This window comes from Sander lucioperca, chromosome 18 (genome assembly GCF_008315115.2).
Source record: "Sander lucioperca isolate FBNREF2018 chromosome 18, SLUC_FBN_1.2, whole genome shotgun sequence".
Classification (NCBI taxonomy): Eukaryota; Metazoa; Chordata; class Actinopteri; order Perciformes; family Percidae; genus Sander; species Sander lucioperca.
Genome location: NC_050190.1, coordinates 17,971,544 through 17,992,793, shown reverse-complemented (window position 1 = coordinate 17,992,793; position 21,250 = coordinate 17,971,544). Strand labels below are relative to the sequence as shown.

The window sequence follows — 21,250 nt, the reverse complement described above, 5'->3', positions numbered from 1 at the left end:
CTGGTGCTGCATTGTGTGCTTCCCCTCTATTCCTCTATGATCGTATAGCTTGTTTGCTGATTGATTTTCTTTTTCTGTGTTACAGGATACAGGATGGCTTCCTCATATTTCGTTGGTGGAAAATGTATAACCCAAAACAGAAACAGCATGGTGAGTAGAGGGATATTTGTTGACAGAGGAGCAAAGTTCTAAAGATTATTTTTTGGGCATTTTTAGCCCTTTATTGACAGGACAGCTGAAGAAATGAAAGGGGAGAGAGAGAGGGGGATGACATGCAGCAAAGGGCCGCAGGTTGGAGTTGAACCCGGGCCTGCTGTGTCGAGGAGTAAACCTCTATATATGGGCACCCGCTCTACCAACTGAGCTATCCGGGCGCCCAAACAGAGTAGCTAAGTTAGGAGTTTATCATTAGCCTGATATTTGAATAAATGCAGCTTTATTGAGCTTTCCTTAGATTTAAAGTTATTTCCTTTATCTTAATTTATTTCCTTACATCATAATTATCAAATTAATGTATCATACACACATACATATCATAAAGTTCTATTTTTTTACCTCCCACCTCAAATGAACCAGTTATGGAAGGAAACATCAACATAACTTCTGAGTTCCCTCTGTGTCTCTTGTCCCCAGACCCCAAGGCAGAGACCAGGCTTTACATGACAGTCAACGGCTTTGAGTTTCACGTCTACAACCGCACCGACCTCTACGCCCGACTGCAGGAGACCTTCGGACTGGACCCCACACTCATAACACCCAAAAAAGATGATGAGAAGGGACGAGAGGACAGAAACAAGACACTAGAAAGGTACGACCAAGGCCTCATCCAACAGCTTTTTCCTTGTATTTAGTGTTAGGGTTGTTTTGATAATAAGCTAATTTTAGTGGTAAACAAAAGTGCAAAAAAAAAAAGCATCCAATTCACAGATGATTGATGAATGGAGATTTGATGACAAGCAGTCTGAAAAAGCTGCACAAATGCTCCATTTAAAAAAAAAAAAAAAAATCTGTTTAACACCAAACGCATTGGAAGTGACGGCACAGATAAGGGCTGTTCTCATTTCCCACTGACGGCCAAATGAATTGTGCTGACTGGAATTGTAGCACTATTGAATTGTTGTAAGACTGAATGTCTTCTGGTCCCATTATAGTGTGAACATCAAAGCAGAGAGTCCAGACCACACGTCATCTTGGCGCTCCCTCATTCCTGTCGTCAAAGTAAACATCAGCACTGTAAGTACCTCGCAAATCCAACAAAAAATGGATGGAATTTGGTCTACGAAAGGAAGCGTGATTCCACTTTTTGAAATCGCTTCAAGAGCATTATTGAAGGTTAAAGGTGTCTTCATTGTCATTTCTGACAATACACAGAGAAACAAAATGGGTCGTCTGCATTTAACCCATCCTATACATAGGAGCAGTGGGCAGCCGCAGGCCACTATTGAGGAAAACAAGTGATGAATGAAAAATAACATCTTTAGTGTTTAGGCCTTTATTGCATGTGTGTTTGCTCTCCTGTAGGGTCGTTTGGCATTTGGGAACCACCACCTCCCCCAAACTCTGTGTGTGAACTTTGAGGATGCCTTCCTGACGTACACCACCAAGCCTCCATCCAGCCACCTGGACCAGTACATGCACATTGTCAAAGGCTCGCTGGAGAATGTGCGCGTCATGCTGGTTCCCAGTCCACGCTACCTTGGCATGCAGAATGATGAGTAAGTCCAAGTCACTTACTGATGAAGAAACATCAACATTTGACTTATTTCTGTTCATTTAATTTGAGCGTCGCCGTAAAATCCCATTTTCAAAGGCTGGCAGTTTAAGAGGCATTGCTGTTTAAATTCAAGGGTAACATTCATATAAAAGTAATACCATAGAGATTGAATAATGTAGCAGACTGACACTTGTAAACAGCATTTTTCAACTAATGTCGTTGTCAGTACCAAAACTATTTCGAGATAATACTCTTGCCTAAAGAATAATGTCAAAATATCTTTTGCCTCTCATTGTTTAAGCATACCATAATGACTGTGGAAAACAAGATCATTAGAAAGTTTGAACTGTATAGTTCTGTTCACTGCTCTCTCTGTGTTTCTTCCTTTTCATCCTGCAATGTGTATGATGGGAATCTTAACAAGCAGAGGACTCACTCTATATTTCTCTGCTTGTTTGTACAAAATAAAAAAAATTGCGTTTTGTGCAAGGAGTTAATTCCAAATAAATAGTTTTATTTGAATGAATTAGTTTTTTTGCTTAAAACATTCTGCATTTACTGCCTTTTAATGGCTGACTCAGGAGCTACAGCCTTCTTAAAAATATAAGCTGTTGGATATAGAACAAAGGATGTGTAAATCAGAATTTGGCAATTGTTAATTCTGATACCAAAAATGTAGGCAGAATGTTGGATTAAGGCATCGCTTTTCTCCACTGTGATTTTTTTTTTTTTAACTTGGCAGCTTTAACTGTATTGCATTAAAAGCAGGGATACCATAAACCGTTATCTGCACTTCAGCTGAATGAAACAACGCGAAGAGTAACATTATGTTTACCTTCTGTGATTAAGAAGACACTCTCAATATAAACTTGGCAGCTGTAGCCTCTGGAAAAGAAGCCATCAGTGATTTCAACCTCTAACCGTCCTTGACGTGTCTTAAAGCTTTGTTGGAATGTCCAGTGAGATAAAGCAAAAATATGTAAGAGGAAGGCCACTGCATTTATGAAATTGCCTCTTCATGCCAGAATCAAGCTTCAATGTGGACTGAATATCTAATTCCTGCTTAACCTGCTGTGACCCTACTTGTAATTATTTAAAAAAGTGTTCTTAACTTCTACATAAAACTGTACTTTGCCGTAGAGCTGGGCAATATATCGATATTATATCAATATCGTGATATGAGACTAGATATCGTCTTAGATTTTGGATATCGTGATATCGTAATATCGTAATATGGCATAAGTGTTGTCTTTTCATGGTTTTAAAGGCTGCATTACAGTAAAGTGATGTACTTTTCTGAACTTACCAGACTGTTGTAACTGTTCTATTATTTGCCTTTACCCACTTAGTCATTATATCCACATTACTGATGATTATTTATCAAAAATCTCATTGTGTAAATATTTTGTGAAAGCACCAATAGTCAACACTACAATATCGTTGCGGTATCGGTATTGAGGTATTTGGTCAAAAATATCGTGATATCCGATTTCCTCCGTATCGCCCAGCCCTACTTTGCCGTATAACTGTGACCTTGTGGATTTCTCTTCTAGACCTCCCAGACTGATGGGAGAAGGCTTTGTGGTCATGCAGTCCAATGATGTTGACATCTACTATTACCAGGATGAACCCGGTATGCTCATGCACGCACACACACAAAATCTAAAAATGGTAACCAACATGTTATCCAACAAAGCTGCGACAATACCAAAAAAAGGCTAAAAGTTGTCTTTTCTTTAAAAACTTTCAAAATAGTTTTTAATTGGGACATACTGTATTTTGCTATCAAACAACCCTGCACACTTCAGTGCTTGCAGTAAAATATAAGCATGACCAGTGGACATTAGCTAGTTGATTATGAAGGAGCAGTAGTAAAATAGTTTCAAGATTGTTGGCAAGGCGTTTTGTGTGTTTATGATTAGTATTAGTATTATATGTATTAGTATTGTATGTTGTCAGAGACAGAGTCACCTAATATGGAGGACGAAGCTATTTAGTGAGGTTTGGGAGCAAGGCATGTATAGTCGATCTATGCAGAAAAAAACATGATACACACTGAATGACATTTGCGTAATGAAAAAGAAATGTATAAAGAAAAATAATACAAAAATAAATAAGTTGCATGGGGGGGGGGTGCAACAGGACAATAATACATAAATAAACAAATAAAAACATACATAATTACATAAATAAATAAAAAATAATAATAATAAATACATTTTTAAATTAATTTAAAATTATTAAATAAAGGGGAAACAATTAAAGTGAATAAATAAATAGGGTTACTTATAAATACAAAGGTAAATAAAGAAGCAAATTAAAACAGAAAGTTCAACTTATGTCACATTTTATCAGTTAATTAATGGCTACATTTTAAATTATTTTTTAAATAAAATTTCTTTGCACCTTTTTAATGGCATATTAATTTATTTATCGAGTCATTTATTTTTGATTTTGGCAGTTTACACCCTCCATAATCTAGTATTAGGCTAATGTGTGTGTGGGTGTGTGTGTCTGTGTGTGTCTGTGTGTGTCTGTGTGTCTCTGTGTGTGTACAGGGCTGGTGCCTGTGGAGCAGGAGGGTGGGGAGGAGGCAGAGACGTGCAGTGAGGACGATAAGCTTCAGGACCTGCCTCCATGTTGGGGTCTGGACATTGTCTGTGGAAAAGGAACTGACTTCAACTACGGCCCTTGGGCAGATCGTCAGAGGTGAGTAAGATCATAAACCTCACCACAATTCAGTGCATATTGCATAAAAAGTGGCGTTTGTTGAGAATTGGTTTAACGTGATTAACATCTTAGCAAGTATTAAAACACAGATCATTACAAAACTGCACCATTACAGAACCTCTCCTTTTGAATGACAGGTGACATGCCAGTTAAACTCAAGCCAGTTTACTTGCAATGGTACAATTTGTTAATGAAACTTAGTAGGAAAACATAGCACTGTTTTCTTATATCTTTGGTAGGTACTTAAAAAGCATATCAATACAGATGCAAATGTCATAGAGTGCTGTTCTGGTCAAGTGAGGGGGCCAGGGGCCCTATTTTAACGATCTAAGCGCACGGCGTGAAGCGCCTGGCGCAGGTGCGTTTAGGGTGTGCACGAATCGACATTTGCTAGCTTAACGCCAGAAAAAAGGGACCGTGCGCCAGGCGCATGCAATAAACCAGTCAGAGTGTCATCTCCCATTCCCTTTTAAAAATCAGGCGCGTTTGTGCCTTGGCACATTGCTATTATGATGGCGGATTTGCACCGTAATATTTAAATCTTTTGCATGTTCGTGTGCTGTTGCGCTTCCCTGTGTGTGTGTACCAAGCATAGTGTGCGCGCGCTGTGCACGAGCCTAGGCGCATTTTACTAATGCTCTGTTAAAATAACAATTAAATGCTGCGCTATTGACTTTAGACCAGGTTTTTGTTAGTCAATGGTGCGATCACTTCCCGCTGCCTCAAGATAGCAATACGCCAAGAATTCACCTGAACACACCTCCCTGTAAGACCAGCACGCCCATGGGCGCACAGATGGGCGCAGGTGTATTTGCTATTTAAACGACGTGGGCGCTGGACGGGAGGCGTCGTTCCAGTACTACGGCCCCCGTCTGTGGAACAGCCTGCCGGAGGACCTCAGGGCTGCAGAGAATGTTCAGGTTTTTAAGAGCAGGCTCAAGACCCACCTTTTTAACTTAGCTTTTCCGCGCTCAGTCACATGTTAGTTTTATTGTGTGTATGAGATGGTGTGTGTCTGTGGGTGTCTGGGGAATCATTTATGTGATAGGGGGTGGGGGGTCAATTGCTTTTAACTGTAAAGCACTTTGCGCTACATTGTACATGTATGAAAAGTGCTCTATAAATAAAGTTTGATTGATTGATTGAGATTTGGGATATACACAAACTCTCCATTTCCTCAGGGACTGTCTGTGGAAGTTCTTCCTGCCGGCTGACTACCAGGCCATGAAAGTGACCGAGGTTGCCCAGCCAGGAAAACCCAGGCAGATCCAGGCCTTCGAGCTCCGCATGAACATCATTGCTGACGCCACCATCGATCTGCTTTTTACCAAAAACAGGGTGACTCTTGCTCTTGTGTGCTTTCTTCTCTCTTTGTCTTCTTTCTTTCTTTCTTTCCAACCTCTGTGATCTCTTTTCTCTCCCTGCTGCTCCTGCTTGTCTTTATTTCATGTCTTGGCATACGTTATCTATTGATATTGCTACCCCTAAAGTGTCTGGCTGTTCTAGTGTTAAGGCGTTAAAGCACCCCTCATTAATAATTTGACAGCATGTACGACTGTTCTGTTGGCTCTCTCTCACCCCCCATGCTCTTCATCCCTGTTACTAGGAAACCAATGCCATCCATGTGAATGTAGGTGCTGGCTCTTACCTGGAAGTCAACATCCCCATGACTGTAGGAGAGAACGGTAAGTGTGTGTTCCAAAAAAAAAAATAAAAAATAAGACCAGGACACCAAAATCACTCCAACAGTTTCCCCATCATTTGGTAAAAATCTGTTGCTCTGACTAATGACGACAGACATGATAAGCAGCTTTATCAAATGTCAGGATGAACTCATACTTAGGACAATGTCAAAAAGGCTTGTACGATGATAATTGGAGATTCTCCAGCTGGTCCTAGCAAATTTGGCTCTTTCTTTATTTGACACATTTAAACTTATAATATGTCTTTGTCAATATGAAGTGAAATTTTTTTTTTTTAAGTCAAAACTTGCAGTTTCCATTTAGTTATTGAGCAACGCACGGGATGTCAGGCAGTCATCCTGGAAATGTACTTGAGTTGATCCACACTAAGCCCTCAGTAACACAGAGGGCTACATTTTCACATTTACAGTAGGTCAGTATGTAGGCATGGCCATAGTCAGGAATACCTCAGTATAAATCAGTTCGAAGATCAGAGAGGGGTTCAGTCAAAATCAAGACTAAAGTAAATAGCCCTGCTCAAGACTGAGACCAAAACAGAGACTCGTTAGTGACTGTCTTTGCACATACAAACTAATACTAACAATACAAGAGCTCTGTACTATATCTTTAGTTATATAGAGCATATGATTTTGACTAATGATTGTATTTTTACATCTACATGTTATCCACATATAGGATCCGCTTAAATTATTTATGTCCTGTGTAAATGACATTGAAAACATCCAGTATTGTATAAGAAGTCCAAGACATCGTCAAGTGGACAAGACCACATTGACCTACTACCACTGTGAATTGTAGACTGGGGGAAATGACTTTCTCTAGTTCTCCATTGCTCTTGATTCGCTGTAAAACCATGCACACACTTCGTAAAGTCAGTAAACTCTTCTACATGAGGCTCCATTGAGTATGTTTGTTTAACACTCTCCACACCTCGTGGGTTAAGTGAGCTGAAATGTAACTGTGATGTTTCCTCCCCCATTATACAGTAATACAGAATAAAAGATCAAGTAAAACCATCAGGAATTAGATTTGAAGCAATATCCAGAATAAAACAACTGAGCTCGGGGGAACATTGACATTCTCAACTCTGATAGATGTGTAATAATTTCTCACACTGAGCAGATAATATTGTGTCAGTCATCAGTCAATGTTCTCCTCGGTCTCCAGAAATGCGGTTAACATAAGTAGCTTTTCAAGTTTTGCTGGTAAATGACATCATTTGTAAGAACTTGGCCCTAGCTTTGGGTTTTGAGAATTGATGGGCCCTGCTTTCCTGACTGTCTCCTCTGCCCTCAGGCTACTCTCCTACCATCAAAGGCCAGTTGCTTCATGTGGACACCACCAGCAGCATGCAGTATAGGACTCTTCTGGAGGCTGAGATGCTGGCTGTAAGTAGCAGGCAATTATACAAGAAGCTTTTCAGTTCAACTCTTTGGACAGAAATTTGAAAAATTGTTACTTCTCCCATCGACTTTAGATGCAAGGGAAAGTTGAGCAAATGCGTTGTCAAACGTGCATTAATACATAGTGCTCTCTGCCACAAGTAAAAAAACGTGTCCTGCCTCTGCCTTTATTTCAGTTTCATGTCATAGCCGGCTACCCTCGGGTGTGGAACATGCCTCAGTCATGGCAGTGTGAGATTGAGGTGTACAAGGCCACCTACCACTTCATCTACGCCCAGAAAAACTTCTTCACCGGTGAGTCCTCCAACAAACAGACTTAAAGGGTAACTACCGTTTTTTTCAACCTGGACCCTATTTTCCTATGTTTTTGTGTGTGAGTGAAAGCGGCAAAACAAGCTAAAATCCAAGTTAATAGGGCAGTTGTCCAGCTTGTATTTACCTTCACAAAAGTGCTCGTTATGCCACTGACAGGCTCAGATTAATATTCTAAGTGTCTGACAACATTATGGAAAGGATTTCTAAGGAGGTCGACCTTTCTGTTAAAGAGTAAGATCCTTTTTTAAAACATTAAAACATCTGCGAAATTGCATTCGCTAAACCCACCAGATCTATATAAATAAACAGTAATTTTAGCATCGTAAAATACACTTCATTCAAAGTCGACAGAAACAAAATAAAACTATGAAAAGCCGCTTTGGGTCATCTTTCCACTTTTCCAACCATCACAACTCTAGTTTTGGTTGAAATAAACACATAGTTTACCGATTTACACGTGAAAATACGTTGGCTCGATACACGCTAAATGTATTGCTTTTTTAAATGGAGTCTGGTGGGTTTAGCGCTAGTGACTTCAGAGCTGTTTCTGGTTAAACAGAAAGGTCTCAAAGAGGTTTTTATAGGTCTATCTCTGAAGGGATCCTTTCCATAATGTTGTCAGACACTTAGAATATTAATCTGAGCCTGTCAGTGGCAAAACGAGCACTTTTGTGAAGGTAAATACAAGATGGACAACTGCCCTATTAACTTACATTGTAGCTTGTTTTGCCGCTGCAGACTGCAGCGATCTTGCTTAATACTGGACCAGTGTCAAAGATTGTTGTTAACATCATTCACTTAGACACAAAAACATAGGAAAATAGGGTCCAGGTTGAAAAAAACGGTAGTTACCCTTTAACCAATGACAGGACATCTTATGCAAGATTTAGCGCTTAGTATTTTAATAGTGAAATGTATTAAACTAACAGGAAAAGTTTAAATTTTTTCACTTCGTCACTCTTCCTTCTTTCTTTTTAGATTTGATCCAGGACTGGGCGAGTGACAGTGCCCCAGACATCTACTCCTTTGTGCCCTATTCCTGGAAGTTCAAGATCCTTTTCCACCAGTTTGAGATGATTTGGGCAGCAAACCAGCACAACTGGGTTGATTGTTCCACCAAGCAGCAGGAGAATGGTAAGAAAGATGCTCTTCTAGATGCAAATAACCGTAAAGCAGTACAAAACTGTATAGGGTAAGGCTAAATTATGTAAAAAAAACTTTTTGAAAAATTTGATATCTTTTCTATCTTTAATATTTTTGATTTCAGTTAAGCACGTTATACCGTAAACAAATTAAAGTAAGTATGACAAAGGTGTGAAAACACCACAGAATTCTACACTTCTTACATTTACAGCAATTTTATCTAACAAGCCATTCACATAGACATGACATTTTTATCTACCTATTCTGAAGTAAAGTACACCATTTTTTCCTAACTAAAATAAATAATATTTGCTGTTAAGAGTGAAGTTACATTAAAAAAAATATCACATTCAATTTACAGGTTTAAAATCATTTTGTACTAAAAAAAAAATTTAATAACAAATAGACCTACTGTTATATATGTGTTTAGCATTAGCACTAAGGCTAAAAAATGTAAGAAAATCAAAATCCAGCCATGGAAGGCAATCAATAATCAATCAATAACTTAATGCCTCTTAAACACTGGAAGCTGATGTCCATGACTGAATACATTGACTCTATTAAGTCATGATATATTGTATACACAGTACATACTCCACTTAATCCCAGACCAGGGCAGACTAATCAATTGCATTATTGATCTTTTACAGTGTACCTTGCAGCATGCGGCGAGACGCTCACTATAGAGTTCACTTTGCCTTTCAACGAGTTTGTTCCAACCACCTGCCATACCCGCTTCAGCTTGAACGTGAGTCACGCTTTAAGTGAATATGATTTGTGTCAAAAACAAAAGTCCTTTTTTTTTTATTGGAGTGTAATTGTAAAGATTTGTTTTTGTCTGGAAAATGTTTTTACAGAAGTATAACTGCACATACTGTGTGTATTTCTATGTGCCCATAGATGTGAATTCTTTGACAGCAACTATGAATATGTGTGGGTGCATGCACGTACTGTATATATGCTTTGTCCTCCTCAGGCAGAGGATACAGACATGCGATTGTCCCTGCCAGAGTGCCACCCAAGCCGCTACCCCCTCCTCACCCTGGCCAAAGACTACCAGAACGTCAAGCTCCCCCCAGACATGTTCATGCCAGGGGAAAACCAAAGTGCTCCCCCTCCCAAACCCACCAAGTCCCGCTGGAGGAACATCACCCACGCAGAGTGAGTTAAAGCTGGGAATTATTTCTCTCTAGTTGTGAGCAAAAAGTGAGTGTGTTATCAAAGAGCAGGATGACTCATCATCATATTTCTGACTAACATCAATACTTGGGTAGAAAATAAATGTTGCCAAGGTAGTAGGTGGTAATTTAAAGCTATAGTGTGTGGTTTCTGTCAGCCCCACGAGGAATTCTAAGTAATCACAACACCACTGTTGTTGCATCCACATGATGCAAACCTTCTGTAATCGCAGTTGCTAGTAGCCAAGGAGGACACGGAGGATTAAAAAAACATGAAGGACTCTTCAGAAGAGGTAATTATCTTTACTCGAGTTTCTGCGCGCGAAAGTCACCGGAGGACAACAATTTCTAAACACAGCCATGCTGAGAAATACAGAGTGTTTTGTGAAGCTGATATGTATCAACTCATTTGGCAATGCTCAGTGGTCCCCTAATACTGTATCTGAAATCTCTTTCCTGAAATTCAGCCTTGGTGCAGAATTACAGCCACTAGAGCCAGTCCCACAATGAGCTTTCCTTAGTATGTGCCATTTCTGTGTCTGTAGCTTTGCTGCTATTGAGGAGGAGAGAGGGGGGGGGGGGCAAGGTGGAGGGTGGGGGTGTGGCCTTGACCAACTGCCATGCTTGGCTTGTTTGCAAGCCATGATGTCTCTCTCTTTTTCATGGGCGGGCAAAGCAGAGAAAGGGGAGGTACCTTTCCCCTTATGACGTCATATAGGGAAGATTCCAGATTGGCCCATCTGAGCTTTCATTTTCTCAAAGGCAGAGCAGGATAGCCACTGGGGGAACATAGGCAGGCTGGGGGAACTCATATTAATGTTAAAAAACCTCATAAAGTGACATTTTCATGCCATGGGACCTTTAAGTGAGATGCAATAGCCTGTTTAATAAGGCTTTATTGAGTCAACAGTCTTTTTCCATTTAGACCCTTTATTATGTGTAAAACTGTTCTATATCCATCTAAGGCCTAGTACACACGTAGACAGGTATTTTTTTTAAATGTAGCTTATTCTATGCGTTTTGGCCTTTCCTACACACAAAAACTGCATTTTAGGTCACTGAAAACAGATTTTTTGGAAGACTCCTTCCAGGGTGAAGATTTTCAGAAACTCCGTTTTCAGTGTTGTCATGTAGACGGGGAAAACAAATAGTTTTTGGAATGTAAGGTCAGCGTGTGCGCAGTTATCTACTTGCTAACAGGACTACATGTTTACACATAAATGTACACTTACTCTTCTACTTTATTGAGAAACAGAGGCGTCAGAATTGGCTTTGGAGCGATCGATGCACCTTTGCAGCCAGGTAGCCTTACAGTGATTGCGGTTTTTTTAGGCTTCTGATTGGCCAGCATCCCTTTTGGAGAGTGTTGCAAAGCAGGATCCGTTTTCATATTATAAGCGCCACCCTAAAGGCCAGGGAGAGATCAAAGAGGTGCTCAAGAACCTTTGCTAGTTGGTTAGCACATGCACTGTACATGATAGCTCAACATTCAGATCATTTATAATGGAAAAACCCAGAGCCAGACTATACTCATGTAGTACTGTGAGAGACCTACTTACCCCCTGGGAGGTTACGATCGATATCTCTCTGGACCAGTGCACTCTGTGCTGGAGAGAAATCAGGTGTGACCCATTTGCTGTCTCTTGCCTCTACTGTATGTCCTTGCATTGAACGGTTCATAAAGCGAACGATGTACTGGAAAATCCACTTGAAATGATGATAAACTCTCAATAATGACTGTGTACTGAGTGTGTTTTTCTTCCTTACATCAGAGCTGGCTGGGTGGATTGCTGGAGTGTACCCAACTTCTTGCTCATCATTGACTATACCTGGCACCCCATTTATCCCCAGAAGGCTGATGAGCAACTCAAACAGTCGCGTAAGCTCACTGCTTTAGTGTCAATTCTTTGTCGTTTGTTCTAAAGCCAACCATGACAGAATTACTGTGGACTGTGTAAGAAAATGTAACCATCTTTAAAATCTTCCCTCAGTCAGGTTACTTCTGTCTTACCGAGCTGTTTTACATAATGTTGTGTAACTTGCCTGTGATGTTTGTTTTAAAGTGTCTGAGATGGAGGAATCCATTCTGTCAGCTCTGCGTCCCCCAGAGCACACCTCGGTACACCACAACGCCCCGCCACGCTACACCTCCACATCTGCTTCAGCTGCCCACAGCCGGATGCCCGCTGACCCCACAGAGCTCCCCCCCGACAGACTTCATGTGGAGATGGATGTTTCCCCAAATTCTCAAATCATCCTCTATGGGCCTTTGCTCCGAGCACTGATCTCCATCAAGGTACAAATGTCCTTGAGTCCGTCTCTAATAACAAAATTCTGGATTTTGGTGACACCTTTGGTAATCATCAATCGTCATTGTGTGTTGGTGTTTTGCACTCAGTGTAATTAGGAGTTCAATGTAATAGCGTGGATGCATATTTTGGATAATAATGAAAGCATCAGGAAAGAATTGGTGAAAGGCAGAATTCGAAGTCGACAACGCATTATTCTCGCTTTGCCAGACCTTCCTCCACAGCGCTGCAGAGGAGGGTCTGGCTAGTCCACACAGCATTCCTGGATAGGAAAAAAAAACGTGCTCTGGTTAATTGGCATTTCTTTAAACCAATCACAATCGTCATGGGCGGCGCTAAGCACTGTGAAGAGCCACGGTGCCTCTGCGAAATAGCCTCGGGAAGGAACTTGTTTTGTACGTGTACGTTCAAAAGTTGTTTTTAGTCGTGCAACAGTTAACCATAGTCCTCATAAATCGACCAGAGTTTAGAATTGCAACACTCATGCCCTGTTTACACGTACATGGTTATTTTGAAAAATGGAGACATTTCCCTTCGTTTGTGCCCTTCGTTTACATGCAAACTGAGAATTTGCCTCTAAAAACGAGTCTTTCTAAAACCTCCGGCCAGAGTGGAGATTTTGGAAATCTTTGTTTGCACGTTTGCATGTAAACTGAGACAAACGGAGGTTTAGGCAGCCGAGAGAGAGAAAGAGGAAGTGATTCGTTGCTGTTGTTGCTATGTTCAGGATTCTGATTGGCTAACGTGGGCTTGAGCTTCTCGTTCCACTGTCATCTGCAGGTTTGGCGTGCTCTTGACGGCATTGACGGCATATATACACGGGTACATGTAAACGAACACTTTTCTGAAAACTGACAGCTGTGCACGATGTTATTTTTGAAAACGGAGAGGTTGAAATGTCCGTTTATGAAAATAGCCGGTCACGTGTAAACGTAGCAAAAGAAAGCGTAAGGTAATGGACATCCGAAAAGCCGAAAAGAGTGAAAATCGTCGGAATATCCCGTGGCATCGGGGCAATCCTGAAAGTGGAAAGTCGTGGATATAGACTAACAACGTATTAAACAGCCCTCTAACCTCCCTTTCAACTGTTCCCACAGGAAAACTATTTTGGTGAGGACGACATGTACACAGACTTTGAGGAGGCAGTATCCAGCCCCGTGTTGTCCACCTCCACCTCCTCTGGCCTCGGTTGGTCTCCTCTGGGGATGGAGGAGAGCGGACAGAAGGAAAACTCAAACGTCCACCCTTTGGACCTGCGCCCCTGGGACATCACCGTGCTCATCAACCTCTACAAAGTCCACGGTCGACTGCCAATGGTAAAACTGATGACTGCCAATAGTTCGTTTTAATGGTTTGGTTTAAAAAAGAAAAAGAGCATGAGAGAGAGATTAGTGTAGTATAGCAAATGGGCTACGATCAAAGATTATGAAACCATTCCGTCACTACAGTGTGGAATAAAATTTAATGGAAATGTATAAACTATATAAATGCATGCAAGACATGCAGCAGTAAATAAAAAACTAAATCGTAAGTTTCATGGATAGAAATAGATGAAAAATATCAAGATGCTGTAGGCAACTTATAAAAAAAAGCGCATATGAGAAAAGAAATAAATGAATAATAGATTGTGAACATTCAAGTAAAACGTGTAAATATATGTTTATTCACCGGCATTTGTTTCCTGGCTTGCAAGGAAGTATTTTTTGATTTATACAGTACCTGCCAGCCATGCTTTTTGAGTTGATGTGCGTTCATGTTTATTAAAAAAAAAATAACTCGATGCATGAGTCCACATGTTTTCTCAATTTCTCTGTGCCTCCAGCACTGCAGCAGTGAGGGTCCCGAAGGTCCATCCGGCTTCTTGGAACGGCTGTGTTTTGAGATGAAGAAGGGTTACAAGGAGACGATGCTTCAGCTGCTCCTGTCTCCCATTCACATCTTCATCAGTGACAACTACCAGGTCAGAAACACAACTACACATGTGCCTGATGGGATGTGCTGCTTATTTTGGCTCCATATAATGCAGCCATTGCCTAGATTTAGACTTTTTATCTGAAGGAAAATTGCTTAAAATATTTTTTTGTCTGTGTGTCCGAAAAGCACATAAAAGGTCACAACATTATTCTTGGGGTAAAAGTGACATGTTGAACCCTACATTCATCTTTTAATTTAAAAGGAACAGTAATACAAACTTAAACTATGTGGCACATCTTATGTGCGAAAACAATGAACGCACAAACAGCTACTTTTTAATCTGAAGGCGAAAATACCCTGAATAAAGCTTTTCAGGTTGGAGTTGCATAATGTTTTCACCAGCCACATCTTTGCATAAGCACCTGCATATTGTATAACCACACAGAATTTCTAAGCTTTAGCCATGAGTTGGATCCTATTTTTAGCTCGGGGTAAATATCTTTCCCTAATCCCCGACAAAGAATGTGTAACCCTCATCTCTCTCCTCCAATGAGATAACAAGCTCTTTTTTGTGGCCCATGCAGGGATAATATGGAATGAAACTTCTTTTAGCTGGAGATTGCTATGTTCAGTTTCTGTGGGTTTACCCACACTTACAAGGTAGAGATGTTATGTTAGATAAAAAAAATATTTGTGTGTTTGAATCCGTTCTTTTACCCACAGCGTCCCACAGCGGACGGGGTGTTGAGGGACGGCCACCTGAGTCTGTCTGGCCTGCAGATGAGGGCCCATGCTATGTTCTCCGCTCAGGGCCTCCCAGTGGGCACTGACACGCTGGAGTACGCCTGGCTCATCGACATGCAGGCTGGGGGGCTCACCGGCAGGGTCACTCTTCCACAGGTGTGTGTGTGTGTGTGTGTGTTTTACTATATTTGTGGGGTCCAAAAACCGGGGAATACAGTATACTTGTGGGGTCTGCACAGCCAAGGTTAAAGGGCTGTTTGAGGGTTAAGACTTGGTTTTAGGATTAGGGTTAGAATTAGGTTATGGTTATGGTTAGGGAAAGGGTTAAGGTTAGGCATTTAGTTGTGATGGTTAAGGTTAGGGTAAGGGGCTAGGGAATGCATTATGTCAATGACGGGTCCCCACAAAGATTGTGTGTGTGTGTGTGTGTGTGTGTGTGTGTGTGTGTGCGCGTGCAGTTGGCTTACGTAAAGAGTGATTTGGTATATGGCAGGGATGAATATGTGCAGCCTTAGATTATGATTACATCATAGATCTTTAGGTCAGCTAAGTGGGAGTATGTGTGACTGTGTCACGTATTTTTCAAAACGTGTTTTCCTTATGCTTTGTCCACCCCCACAATGACTGTATTAGTATGTATGTTTTACTCATGTTTTTTATTCAGTGCATTTGCCCAAGCAGTACATGTATCTATTGATTGTTTTGGAGTACTAATGTGTCTGTGTGTGTCTGTGATTATTAGGTGGCCAGTATGATAGAGTGGGGTGAGAACTTCCTTTTCCACGGGGTTTCCCGAGAGTTCCAGCTAGAACAACCCAAGCCCTCTGTCATCTGCCAGCATGGCCTTGACCGTCGCATCTGCGATGCCAAGGTACAGACAGGCGGTAAACGATGAAATGCTGCACAGTCTGAGCCTCATTTATCACATTTTCCCTTTATCGGCTGTATCTGTCGAGCATTGGTTTGAACTCATTGACAGACGTGTGTGTCTGAACCTCCCGCTGGAAGCTATTACATTAGCTCATTATGGCTCACTTTTGGTGAGATTTGAACGTTGCCCAGAACTGTCCAGTGTGACGGAAAATGTGCAAATAGCAGCCAATAATAAAAGGAGACCGCTGTGAACCTTTTGTCTTAATGATGCATGACTCAGAAAGCACACTTTTACACAGCTGGAGGAACTGTCTGTAACAACGAATTCTAACACAAAGCTATTGATGTACAGCAACCACACACGACATGCATACACAACACCATGATGTGTGAAGTAACTTTGCGAGAAAACAAGTCAGTTTCACAAAATGTCTTGTTTGTATGTGAATACTAATAAGGATATTTTTAAAAACTCTGCCTGAGAGACCCTCATTAGTTTCAGACAACCAAGCAGCTGTGGCTACAGGCTATGCAGCGGTATGTAAAGCACAGCCAGACTGAATTAAAAGTTTCTGCTACTAAATGATGGTTGTCTTACAGCTGAGCTGCTTGCCAGGTCACTGTCGCACATCAGACGAGCTGAAGTACACCATGACCCGACTGGCCATGGATGGAGTTGACCTCTTCGTAGTGGAGCATGGCTGTGCTGCCAACATCAGGGTAATTGGCGCCAACCATTATGTCGTTTATGCGTTGTATTTTAAGTAAATATATTTGCAAAGAAACTCCCGCACACTGTCTGGCTTGCAAAAAATCTCAAGTTCAATAGCAGGCAACGTTTTGGTACTACCTTGGGGTGGCAGTAGCTCAGTCCGTAGGGTCGCAGGTTCAAGTCCCTGTACGGACCAAAGTACGGAGGGTGGACCGGTAGCTGGAGAGGTGCCAGTTCACCTCCTGGGTACTGCCAAGGTGCTCTTCAGCAAGGCACCAAACCCCCCCCCCAACCGCTCGGGGCGTCTGTCCAGCAGTATACTTTTTCAATAAAAAAAAAGTATAAAGTAAAGATGGTCTAGTACCGAAATGTTGCCTACTATTAAACATTATATTTCATTCAGGCATACTTTCATTCAGGCATCTTTGCCTGTAGATGGTCTAGTCTTGAAACGTTGCCTACTACTAAACTTTATATTTTTTTGCAAATTAAGACAGTAGGTGGGATTTTCTTTCCAACTTTTGACCTGCTTGTTCCCTTCTGGCGCACCTGTCTGATGTTGTAGATGTGCGAAGTATTTTTCTGTACTAAGTAAATATATTTATCAGTTTAATTCCATGTCAGTTTGTGAATACGCTGTTAGATGTGTAAATAATTTTTTCTTACTTTCGTCCTCCCCAGACGGCCATCATTCGCGTAGCCAACTGCAACCTGCACAACCAGGCAGTGGGAGAAGGCATCAGCGCTGTGGTGCAGGACGTAAACATCCGGCAGTACATTGAGCAGCAGCAGTACGGCGAGGCGACCAGGCTGCAGCCGGCCGGACAGGGTCAAGGTCTGGGTCAGCCGCTAGGTCTCGGTCAGCCCCCTTTGCTGCGACGCTCTGTCTGGCTGGAGGCGGGTTCAGTCAACCTGAACCTCATCACAGCAGACATCGCCCTGGCCGCTGACCACCCAGCCAAATGTGAAGTCCAGAGGCATTTTCTGGAGCAACACGATGCACAGAGCAAAAGGTAGAAAACACAGACTGTCAAGGTTATGTACTTTTCCAAGTACTGTGTGTGTGTGTGTGTGTTTGTGTAATCAAGGGACACTGCTGGTAACGTAAAACCACTGTTTACAAAAGAAGAAGTCAATGCTGAAACTTGACTCACTGGCTTTAATACACCTTGGTATAAAGAGTCAGTCATACGATGTTCAGCTCATAATGTAAAATAGGTCATTCAAACAAAACAAGATGATTCATTTTCTGTCAAGTACGGTGATCCAGCTTATTATATTTGATAATTAGACTACTGTTATAATGAATTGAAGATCTCATAAATGGTTTGCAGGGAGCCATTATCAGTACAGATGTTCTTGTCTAGCTTGTAACTGGACATGGTGGTTTCTTATTTCTTTAGCTAAACGCACTGCATGTGGGTTATGAGTAATGGTAAACAATGTATGTATGTTCATTAATGATTCAATAGTCCCTTTCACACATAGTTGCCAGTAAATTACTGGGATAACCTTTCAGGCACCGCTAGTGATTTTCACTATTCACTCATGCAGCCACAACATTTCCACCTTGTGCCTTTTCACACTTGCCATGGCAATGCCAGAATAGATGGGGGGGAAAGGACATTCCAACAGTGCTTATAGCTGCGTGTTCCTACTTGCATTTTCCCTGAAATGTTACTAGGTCTTGAGGTGGGAAATTGTCAGTACAAATTATGTTCATGTGCATATCGATCCTTGCTCCCATTCACACATGATCGCATGCAGGAAAGGGCCCTACACATTTCAGAGAAAGACTGCACGTGTGAAAGGGGCGTATGAGTGTATGCCAATGCAAAACCGAGTTCTGGAAACCTGTCAGGACAAATAAAAGATAATCAGATGTTGACTTAGAAAGGGAGACCAATGCAACATTTTATCCACATGTGCCTGTCTGCAAGCCTAGACAAAATCTTACAGACCTACAGAAACTTCATCTATCTCTCCCTTTACCTCAGACTCTGGTTCCTGTGGCCAGAAGAGGCTGGCATTCGCAACAAGCGCAGCCGGAACCGCTGCGGCTGCCTCGGAGGCTGCAGGTTCTTTGGAGGTACCAACATGGGCCTGGACTTCTTCAAGCTTGAAGAGCTCACACCTTCCTCCTCGTCTGCGTTCTCTTCTTCCAGCACAGAGTCAGACATGTCTTATGGCCAGTCTTTGCTACAGCCAGGGGAGTGGATTATTACCAAGGAAACGCCTAAAGTGGATGGTATGTATTTGCAAAGATTTAATATAGATTTCCTGATACTCCCTAGAGGTTCTTGAAGTTTTTTTTATTTATTTTTTTATTATTATTTTTTTGTGCAACACCAAGCAAATTAAGAATATTTATTTAAATGCCACAATGTTGAATGAATTGCTAGAGAAAAAAAAACTGTTAATCTTCCAGTACAGGGACTACTGGGAGTAATATTGCAGGTCTATTTATCTAGGGGTTCATTACATGGGAATTATTGATAATATAATATACATATATATACATGCATATAATATACATGAGCTTTTTATCATTATCTTGTCTGCCTAATCAATGATCTTAAAAGGGGTGCAAGATACTGAATGTAACATATTGAGTGTGTTTACATGGACATGAATAACCTGTTTATAGGGCTTATCCCGGTTATGATCATATTCGGGTTATGGTGTTTACATGAGCACAGAGAAATCTGGTTATTTATATTCCCCGTATACATACATGATAAATACTAGTGACACGGTTACTGATTCCTGCATTCTATTTGGGAAGGCGCTGTGTTGTTTAACAAAAACAGCGAAAACAGCAGAAATATTAAACACTACACTGTACATTTATTACCACTACCAACGTTACTGCTAATTTCCTCTCTGTTCTGACAGCCTGCACCGTCTCTCTCTCAACCAGCACACCCACGCAAATTTAGTTACTAAATCAAATGTATGTTTTCTTAGGGAGAGTTGTCGGACTGAAGACGGGCACACACTCGCCCTGCCTGCCTCCTGAGCTGCCTGAGAGACGTGGTCAGCACCTCCTCAGTCTCCAGGTGCCCCAACGCTCCCACAGCTCCGCCTCTTCCTCTGAAGAAAATAGTTGCTCTAGTGCCGCGTTGCCCCTGCTGGCAGGAGAGAGAGACACTCCCTCGCCAAGCACAGAGGAACGCATGTTCCCCGTGAACGGCAAAAGCCCCGCTGAGTGAGTAACATCAACATACTGTAAATATAAGCGACAAGAGCATGTACAGCAGGAAGCACTAGAAGCAGGACTTTCAGCGAGGGTGTAGTTACTCATAGAGTGTGTGTGTGTGTGTGTGTGTGTTTGTGTTTGTGTGTGTTAGTGGATTAAAATGCTGTTCACATTCTCAGGGATCATGTAGCCCACTGCACATCGTTGTGTGTGTATGCTGAGGGTACCTTGACGTGCTCTGTGTGTGCACACATGTGTCTGTTGTCAGAGTGAGGGTGTTTGAAAATGCTATCCCTGTGTAAGTGTGTTTGTATGGGTATGTGTGTGTTAGGTGGATGAAAGGGGGGGAAAGGCATATGGAATATTTATATCACTATTTATATTTGTATCTGTGTTTATGACCTTGACCACCCGAATTTTCCTATTTTGGGATAATAAAGTTTACCTTGACCTTGACTCTTTCAATACAATCTTATAGTTTTGATGTCCTCGCACAGTCAACGATGTCTTCCAAATGTTATTTCCTCCTCTTTCTGTGCAGCACCCTAGGGGAGGTCCCAGAGGTTTCGCCAGTCTCACCCAACAGCTCCCAGGACCGCTCCTCGGTGCGCTCACCCCTCTGCTCCCCTCTCAAGCGCCAGTCCTCTGTACACTCAGGTCGGCTGGGCAGCACCAAGAGCCTGTCAGCTGCCGTCTTCGCCGACAAGCCCCCACCAGTTCTGTCCGGAGGCGTCCAGTTCAGCAGCGAGGTTTCCCGCAGCGATGAGAACGTCCTGGATTCACCACGTCAGCGTAGGAGCTACGGCTCCTTTCCCTTCACGCCTTCAGCGGACTCCAACACCTTCCACCAGTACCGTTCTGCAGACTCCAGCATGTCTGTGGCCGACAGCGAGGCCTACTTCTCTGCTGCCGAGGACTTTGAGCCAATAAGCAGCGCCGACGAGGGTCCAGGGACGTACCCCGGTCGCAAGAAGAAGAGGAGGCAGCAGATGCAGCAGCCACAGCAGCCCCCGTATCACATGGAAAACTTCAGGTCAGCTTGAATGATAATGTACTTTAGAAAATGGAGCGTGGCATATCGATCTCAGCTTTAGTGGAACTTACAAAAGTTCTCAAAGTTAAAGGGGTTGGAACATTTGAGAGGAGACTGAGGTTGGTCAGGATGGTCAGATCAAGTACAAAGCTAAGCATGGGATTGAGGTGATGGTAGAGTCTCAGCTCACAGTAACATCAAAGGGTCTCTCGTTTCTCATCTGTAAGAGCAAATTAATTAATGACCTGTCTAGCAAGTTCTGACTTTGCCAGATTGCTTG

At 42.0% G+C, this 21,250-nt stretch overlaps 1 protein-coding gene across 16 annotated transcripts in view; it reads left to right on the top strand.

Moving 5' to 3' along the window:
- kiaa1109 (KIAA1109 ortholog) overlaps positions 1-21,250 on the top strand; it is a 93,561-nt gene that overhangs the window by 6,321 nt on the left and 65,990 nt on the right. For all 16 annotated transcript variants that reach the window (XM_035994659.1, XM_035994666.1, XM_031288648.2 and 13 more), the window contains exons 5-28: positions 86-150; positions 634-808; positions 1,152-1,233; positions 1,522-1,715; positions 3,268-3,347; positions 4,273-4,423; positions 5,626-5,782; positions 6,051-6,129; positions 7,444-7,535; positions 7,727-7,844; positions 8,844-8,999; positions 9,659-9,756; positions 9,985-10,169; positions 11,959-12,065; positions 12,250-12,482; positions 13,593-13,811; positions 14,318-14,455; positions 15,133-15,309; positions 15,896-16,024; positions 16,627-16,746; positions 17,420-17,751; positions 18,736-18,986; positions 19,706-19,946; positions 20,479-20,970. In XM_035994659.1, the coding sequence (XP_035850552.1) occupies positions 86-150; positions 634-808; positions 1,152-1,233; positions 1,522-1,715; positions 3,268-3,347; positions 4,273-4,423; positions 5,626-5,782; positions 6,051-6,129; positions 7,444-7,535; positions 7,727-7,844; positions 8,844-8,999; positions 9,659-9,756; positions 9,985-10,169; positions 11,959-12,065; positions 12,250-12,482; positions 13,593-13,811; positions 14,318-14,455; positions 15,133-15,309; positions 15,896-16,024; positions 16,627-16,746; positions 17,420-17,751; positions 18,736-18,986; positions 19,706-19,946; positions 20,479-20,970 (4,071 nt within the window). The remainder of the gene's footprint in view (positions 1-85; positions 151-633; positions 809-1,151; positions 1,234-1,521; positions 1,716-3,267; positions 3,348-4,272; positions 4,424-5,625; positions 5,783-6,050; positions 6,130-7,443; positions 7,536-7,726; positions 7,845-8,843; positions 9,000-9,658; positions 9,757-9,984; positions 10,170-11,958; positions 12,066-12,249; positions 12,483-13,592; positions 13,812-14,317; positions 14,456-15,132; positions 15,310-15,895; positions 16,025-16,626; positions 16,747-17,419; positions 17,752-18,735; positions 18,987-19,705; positions 19,947-20,478; positions 20,971-21,250) is intronic.